Source organism: Triturus cristatus, chromosome 11 (assembly GCF_964204655.1).
Source record: "Triturus cristatus chromosome 11, aTriCri1.1, whole genome shotgun sequence".
In the NCBI taxonomy this organism is placed as follows: domain Eukaryota; kingdom Metazoa; phylum Chordata; class Amphibia; order Caudata; family Salamandridae; genus Triturus; species Triturus cristatus.
The window spans coordinates 53,277,956-53,285,991 of record NC_140594.1 but is presented as its reverse complement, the minus strand read 5'-3'; the positions used below and the strand labels follow the sequence as shown (position 1 = coordinate 53,285,991).

General features: G+C 57.8%; 1 protein-coding gene across 1 annotated transcript; it reads left to right on the top strand.

The window, feature by feature from the left end:
- Nucleotides 1-356: 356 nt before the first annotated feature.
- Nucleotides 357-6,090, top strand: CLDN5 (claudin 5). Its single transcript, XM_085636263.1, has one exon. The coding sequence runs from the start codon at nt 894-896 to the stop codon at nt 1,545-1,547; it is 654 nt and encodes a 217-aa protein (XP_085492389.1). The 5' UTR covers nt 357-893; the 3' UTR covers nt 1,548-6,090.
- Nucleotides 6,091-8,036: the final 1,946 nt, after the last annotated feature.

Genomic DNA, 8,036 nt, shown 5'->3' with positions numbered 1-8,036 from the left:
TGCAATCGGACGCGCCTTCCTGCTCTGGGCACAGAACGTCTGTTCTCTATGAGCAGTCGGGAGAGGTTTCTTTTTCCGGTGCACTGTTCTCGGTGCCCGTCTCCCTCCCAATCCCCCCAGGCCTCAGGGCAGGTCACACTCCCCGCGCCACACCCCACAGCCCCCTCCATCCCGTTTCCAGGATTTCACATCAATCCTTGTGCCAGGCTCCCCTCCGCCTTTCATCTGAGCAGAGGCTCTGCGTGGGCTCGGGTGTGGGAGGGGGGCTTAAGGTGGGGGGCGCTCTGTGGGACTGGCCCAGCCCACATCCCGAAGGGGCATGGCCTGCCCTCTGCCGAAGCTTATTAATGACCGAGCCCATAGCCTGGGCGCACACAGACCCGGAGCTCTTCAGAAGTGGAGTCATCGGAGCTCAGAGGCGCCCTGAAGCGGACAGAGGCGCTCTAAGGCGGACAGAGAAACTCAGAGCCCAAGAGAGCCAGTAGCTTTTCCCCCAATAGAGAAAGTCACTTGGAAACTAAGTCTAAGTGACCAGCAGTTACTCGGTGCCCAGGGTACAAGCTGCACTGACCAAGGAGGAGAGCTGCTGCGTCCGTGCCCAAGGTGCCCGCCGCATCGCTGACCAAGGAAGAGGCTGCGTCGTTGCATCCGTGCCAAGGGTGCCCGCCGCATCACTGCCCGCTGAGGACTTTCCCTCTCTACCAAGGCACTTGTGTCACTGCTGGAGAACGGCACCGCCCTGGGAACCCTAACCCCGTGCCCAGACCAACCTGTCAAACTGCAGTCGGCTCATCCTCCCAAGAGAGACAAGAGTCCAGACCTTGCACTGCTTCTCAGCGCCAAGAAGCCGGCGCGCCGCTGACCTTGGGCAGTCCACAGCCGGTGCCCCAGAGATGTCGACGGCGGCGCTGGAGATCCTGGGCCTGGGCCTCGCCATCCTCGGCTGGGTCGGGGTCATCCTCTCGTGCGCCATGCCCATGTGGCAGGTGTCCGCCTTCATCGAGAACAACATCGTGGTGGCGCAGATCACGTGGGAGGGGCTGTGGATGAACTGCGTGGTGCAGAGCACCGGCCAGATGCAGTGCAAGGTGTACGACTCCATCCTGGCCCTCCCCAGGGAGCTGCAGGCCGGCCGGGCCCTCACCATCGTGGCCGCCATCCTGGGCCTCATCGCCATGCTGATCACCATCCTGGGGGCCCAGTGCACCACCTGCCTGCCGCCGGGGCCCGTCAAGAGCCGGGTGGTGGCCGCGGGGGGAGTCATCTACCTCCTCTGCGGGCTCATGGTCATCATCCCGCTCTGCTGGATCGCCCACCTGGTCATCACGGACTTCTACGACCCCACGGTGCCACCCTCCAGGAAGCGGGAGATGGGTTCTGCCCTCTACATTGGCTGGGCGGCCACAGCGCTGCTCCTGCTGGGGGGCTCCCTGCTCCTGTGCTCCTGCTGCAGCAACAAGGCGGAGGAGAACACCTTCCCAATGAAGTACTCGGTGCCACGCAAGCCCACCTCCAACGGGGAGTACGACAAAAAGAACTATGTCTGAGCACCTTCCATCCTGGCGACCCAGGCTGTCCAAGAACTGTGTCTGAGCACCCACCATCCTGGCGACCCAGGCTGTCCAAGAACTGTGTCTGAGCACCTTCCATCCTGGCGACCCAGGCTGCCAGAGAACTGTGTCTGAGCACCTTCCATCCTGGCGACCCAGGCTGCCAGAGAACTGTGTCTGAGCACCTTCCATCCTGGCGACCCAGGCTGCCCAAGAACTGTGTCTGAGCACCCACCATCCTGGCGACCCAGGCTGTCCAAGAACTGTGTCTGAGCACCCACCATCCTGGCGACCCAGGCTGTCCAAGAACTATGTCTGAGCACCTTCCATCCTGGCGACCCAGGCTGTCCAAGAACTGTGTCTGAGCACCCACCATCCTGGCGACCCAGGCTGTCCAAGAACTGTGTCTGAGCACCTTCCATCCTGGCGACCCAGGCTGCCCAAGAACTGTGTCTGAGCAGCTTCCATCCTGGCGACCCAGGCTGTCCAAGAACTGTGTCTGAGCACCCACCATCCTGACGACCCAGGCTGTCCAAGAACTGTGTCTGATCAGCTTCCATCCTGGCGACCCAGGCTGCCAGAGAACTGTGTCTGAGCACCCACCATCCTGGCGACCCAGGCTGCCCAAGAACTGTGTCTGAGCAGCTTCCATCCTGGCGACCCAGGCTGTCCAAGAACTGTGTCTGAGCACCTTCCATCCTGGCGACCCAGGCTGCCAGAGAACTGTGTCTTAGCACCTTCCATCCTGGCGACCCAGGCTGCCCAAGAACTGTGTCTGAGCAGCTTCCATCCTGGCGACCCAAGCTGAAGGACCTTGTGGGGCCCAGGAACTCCCAGCCACTGACCCCTGAGGTCAGGCAAAGACAGTGGGCTCAAGCCTTGGACCTGTAGACATGTACTCCGTGCCACGCAAGGCCATCTCAAACCGGGAGTACAGCAAAAAGCACAATGTCTGAGCACCTTCCATCTTGGAGTCCCAGACTGCCCAAGAACTATGTCTGAGCACTTCCATCTTCTTGGCGACCCAAGGTGCCCAAGAACTATGTCTGAGCACCTTCCATCCTGGCGACCCAGGCTGAAGGACCTTGTGGGGCCCAGGAACTCAAAGCCACTGACCACTGAGGTCACTGCAAAGACAGTGGCTCAAGTCTTGGACCTGTCCTGTAGGCCTGCACTTGGGGTGACTCACCTTCCATCCTTGAGACCCTGGCTGAAGGACCTTGAAGGGCCAGGAACCACTGGGGACAATTTAAAGACAGTGGGCTCAAGCCTAAGACCTGTACGCAAGCACTTGGGGTGGCCTAACATCTTCAAAGAGGGGTAGGGACTAGGGCCAAGTGACATGTCCTTCACTTCCATGACCTCTGGCTAGACATGAACTTGAGGTGCCCTAGACAACTTCTTCAAGGAGGGCTAGAGGAACAGGTGCAGGTGACATTTCCAGAACTGACATGACCTCTCGCTAGACATGATCTTGGTGTGCCTAGACAACTTCTTCACAGAGGGGTAGAGAACCATGGCCAGATGACATGCACAGAACTGGCATGACCTCTGGCTAGACAGGAACTTGAGGTGCCTAGACAACTTCTTCAAGGAGGGGTGGAAGGCCAAGGTCAGATAACATGTCCTCAACTGCTATTTCCTCTGGCTAGACATGATCTTGAGGTGCCTAGACATCTTCTTCAAGGAGGGCTAGAGGGGCAAGGCCAGATAACATGTCCTCAACTGCTATTTCCTCTGGCTAGACATGATCTTGAGGTGCCTAGACATCTTCTTCAAGGAGTGCTAGAGAACCACGTCCTCATGAGATGTCTAGCACTGGCATGGCCTCTAGGAAGACATGATCTTGGGGTGCCTAGACATTTTCTTGAAGGAGGGGTAGAGCACCAAGGCCAGGCGACACGTCCTAAACTCGCATGTCCTTTAGCTAGACACCAGCATGGGGTGTCTAGGCACCTTCTTCGAGAAGGATCAAGGCGGGATTACATGACCTCATGGTGTAACCTCATGCTAGACATGGGCCTTGAGGGGTGGAGGAGCAAACGCAGATAAGAGGTTCTCCAGTGACATGGACTTCCACTAGACATGGACTTGTGGTACCACGCGTGGTCCCTCGAAGGGAAACCCGACTCAGTGCATCCCCTTGTTGGTCATCCAATGTCTGTCGGCCACTCCTCAAACGTAGAACGTGTGCGCGCAGAACAGTCGTGTCAGACATTGACAGAATCTCGAACCATATACCGAAGAACATTGGCAGTGTGTGGACACAACGCCTTGAGATGGACGCAAGTCAACTCCTACCAGCCTCGACTGGACATACAAGACTCATTTGTACCTAACAATAGCTTGCACCAGCATTGCTTACATCCGTCAAGCATTATTTGTATATGTAAATGAACTAATGGTCTACAGAAGTGTCAATAACCGAACTTTATTGATTATGTCAACAAATTTCGATTGTATCCGACAATGAACACCAATGAACGCCGTTGATAACTGTGAGCGATCAATGTTCATGTCTAACAAGGAATGAATACTCTTCAAACCCGCCAGCAATGGAGCATCATTTGTGTCTGCCAACCAGCCTCGTTCAGCTCTCTCAATGAACGAGCGTCATGCTAATCTGCCAGTAAGAGCTGCCCATATCTGTCCGTCACCAAACACTGACCGTATCAATCAATGGACATCAGATAGCTGATCAATGATGACGTATTGATGACGTGAATTGCAAGGGACTGAGCAAAAGGCATTCCGGCAACCATTGGCAGTTGCCCTCCATCAGTTTTCTAGACTCTTCGTTTCTTATTAACCCCTTAGCTGAACTGATTATACCCTCTAATGACGTGCCATTCTGTACCCTTTGTGGGTTCGCTTTTACTTCTAACCCTCATTCCAATGAATAAGCTAATATTGAAGGAAATATATACAGCAAATACAAAGAAATGGTCCCAACGACCCCTGACATCACCCACCCACCATCTCCCTTAGCTTAGAAGACCCCTCCCGCCCCTCCCACACCAGCCTTCCACCCCTCCCCGGTACACTAGTTAGAAGAATCTTTTTATATAACCGCTTTTTAATTTTTAACCAACCATATTTGTTTTCATACTAAACTGTGTCAAGTTTGTTTTGTCCAAACTTTCTGCTCTGGAAGCAGGAGGTTTCCAGCATGTGTGCAACGCGAGTAGGTTAACTCGCTGGGTTGGTGCGCCTGACAACCACTAGTTCGGGAGGCCTTTCAATATTGTTATGAGAGTAAAAACTATGGGGCAGATTTATGAGCCCCTTGCGCCACTTTTGCGTCACTTTTCCCATGTTAAAAGTGACGCAAAAGTGGCGCAAGGGGCTCATAAATCAGCCCCTATGCTTTTAGGTTGGATGTTAGTGAGGTCTGTTATGTGCGTTGCTCCGTGTCTGCATTGTCTCAATGCACAGTACTCCCGAGTACTCCTTTTAACATGTTACAAGGTGCCCCGATTGCAATACGGACTACATAACCTCGTTAGCCTGCTGTCCTGTTTCTTTTCTGAAATGAAATGTGGGGCAGTCCTTTTACATTTCGTGTTCAAAGTCAGTCGGCTGGGGTGGAGGGTGGGTAGATATGCAGGTGAAATGTGTGTGCAACCTGCGGTTACAGATTCAACCTAAAGGGGGCACTTCGGCCCTTCACTCACTCTCCATATCCGTTAAATGGTGCCATCTCTGTTGTTGTTTATACCTTGCCCTGTTGCCTGTTATCATGAAACATCACTGCGTTTCTCCGTGCCTTACTTCCCTTATTCACCAAAACTGAGTGCTTAGAAGCAAGGTCATCTTTAATATTAAGCGCTAGGTTAAATAACGAATATTTATTTATAACTATTATGTGCAACGTGGAACACCGCCTGCAGCCAAATGTATGTTCAGAAAACTACGCTTCGCATCACATCATTCCGAAAAAATATTCAGATGTCATTTGGGTGTAAATATGACACAGGAGAGTGGGGCAGGGGCGTAGACGAGACGCCTCGGGTCACCGGTGCAAGAAAGCTGTGGGCTTCGGGGCTGAGAGTCGTGAAAATGACCTGCAGCAGAAAACAGTGAATGGCTATCCTATTCCGAGATAAAATCCAGGCTTTAGGAATCAAAGAAAAACTCATACGAGGGTAAGGAAGTGCGGCAGGAACTCCCTGGAGACTTTGTAGAGAGGCTCCTTTAGTTCGATGTGTCCAAGATCACACAAGCAATGTGTCCAAGATCACACACTCAGTGGAAGACTAGGGACGCATGCAAAATGATGCCTGGGCTGTGGTACAGACCTACCTCTCCCTCCACCCGAATACACAGGCCTCAGATTACAGGCTCACAGGCCCTGCCCGCTACATGTCGAGTTACCACATGCTGTATATGTGATATATGTAATATTTGTTATATGTACAGAAGCAATGTCACCCAACTTAACCGTTTAACATGTAAATGTATTTCAAATGTACACATTTTGCAAGAGACCGACCAAACTTTTCTGCAATGACGATTAATAAATGTGATTTTTGATATTAAAGAACATGGTGTGTTTGTGTATGTCGCCGTGTGGTGGTGGAACGGGGGCGTGGGGTGGGGGGAAGTTGGTGGGGTCTGGCGGTAGGCCGGGGGTGAGGGGTGGGGATGTTGGTGGGGTCTGGTGGTGGGACGGGGGAGTTGGGGTGAGGGGCGGGGAGAGGTTGGTGGGGTCTGTGGTGGGACGGGGGTGTGGGGTGAGGGGCAGGGAGAGGTTGGTGGGGTCTGGTGGTGGGACGGGGGCGTGGGGTGAGGGTCGGGGAGAGGTTGGTGGGGTCAGGTGGTGGGACGGGGGCATGGGGTGGGGGCGTGGGGAGGTTGGTGGGGTCTGGCAGGGGATGGGCGTGGGGTGAGGGGCGGGGAGAGGTTGGTGGGGTCTGGCGGTGGGACGGGGAGAGGGGTGGGGATGTTGGTGGGGTCTGGTGGTGGGACGGGGCGTGGGGAGCCCGGTGGGGTCTGGCAGTGGGATGGGGGCGTGGGCCGTGGGGAGGTTGGTGGGGTCTGGCAGGGGACAGGGCGTGGGGGGAGGGGCGGGGAGAGGTTGGTGGGGTCTGGTGGTGGGACAGGGGCGTGGGGTGAGGGGCGGGGAGAGGTTGGTGGGGTCAGGTGGTGCGACGGGGGCGTGGGGTGGGGGCATGGGGAGGTTGGTGGGGTCTGGCGGGGGACGGGCGTGGGGTGAGGGGCGGGGAGAGGTTGGTGGGGTCTGGCGGTGGGACAGGGAGAGGGGTGGGGATGTTGGTGGGGTCTGGTGGTGGGACGGGGTGTGGGGAGGCTGGTGGGGTCTGGCAGTGGGATGAGGGTGTGGGGTGAGGGGCAGGAGAGATTGGTGGGGTCTGGTGGTGGGACGGAGGCGTGGGGTGAGGGGCGGGGAGAGGTTGGTGGGGTCAGGTGGTGGAACGGGGGCGTGGGGTGGGGGCGTGGGGAGGTTGGTGGGGTCTGGCGGGGGACTGGCGTGGGGTGAGGGGCGGGGAGAGGTTGGTGGGTTCTGGCGGTGGGATGGGGAGAGGGGTGGGAATGTTGGTGGGGTCTGGTGGTGGGACGGGGCGTGGGGAGGCTGGTGGGGTCTGGCAGGAGACGGGGCATGGGGTGAAGGGCGGGGAGAGGTTGGTGGGGTCTGGTGGTGGGACGGGGAGAGGTTGGTGGGGTCTGGTGGTGGGACGGGGGCGTGGGGTGAGGGGCGGGGAGAGGTTGGTGGGGTCAGGTGGTGGGATGGGGGCGTGGGGTGGGGGCGTGGGGAGGTTGGTGGGGTCTTGCGGGGGACGGGCGTGAGGTGAGGGGCGGGGAGAGGTTGGTGGGGTCTGGCGGTGGGAAGGCGAGAGGGGTGGGGATGTTGGTGGGGTCTGGTTGTGGGACAGGGCGTGGGGAGGCTGGTGGGGTCTGGCAGCGTGATGGGGGCGTGGGCCGTGGGGAGGTTGGTGTGGTCTGGCAAGGGACGGGGCGTGGGGTGAGGGGCGGGGAGAGGTTGGTGGGGTCTGGTGGTGGGACGGGGACGTGGGGTGAGGGTTGGGGAGAGGTTGGTGGGGTCAGGTGGTGGGACGGGGGTGTGGGGTGGGGGCCTGGGGAGGTTGGTGGGGTCTGGCAGGGGACGGGGTGAGGGGCGGGGAGAGGTTGGTGGGGTCTGGCGGTGGGACGGGGAGAGGGGTGGGGATATTGGTGGGGTCTGGTGGTGGGACGGGGCGTGGGGAGGCTGGTGGGGTCTGGCAGTGGGACGGCGGGTGTGGGCCGTGGGGAGGTTGGTGGGGTCTGGTGGTGGGACGGGGGTGTGAGGTGGGGGGTGGGGAGAGGTTGGTGGGGTCTGGTGGTGAGATGGGGGTGTGAGGTGGGGGTGGGGAGAGGTTGGTGGGGTCTGGTGGTGAGATGGGGGTGTGGGGTGGGGGCGTGGTGAGGTTGGTGGGGTCTGGCGGTGGGACGGGGAGAGGGGTGGGGATGTTGGTGGGGTCTGGTGGTGGG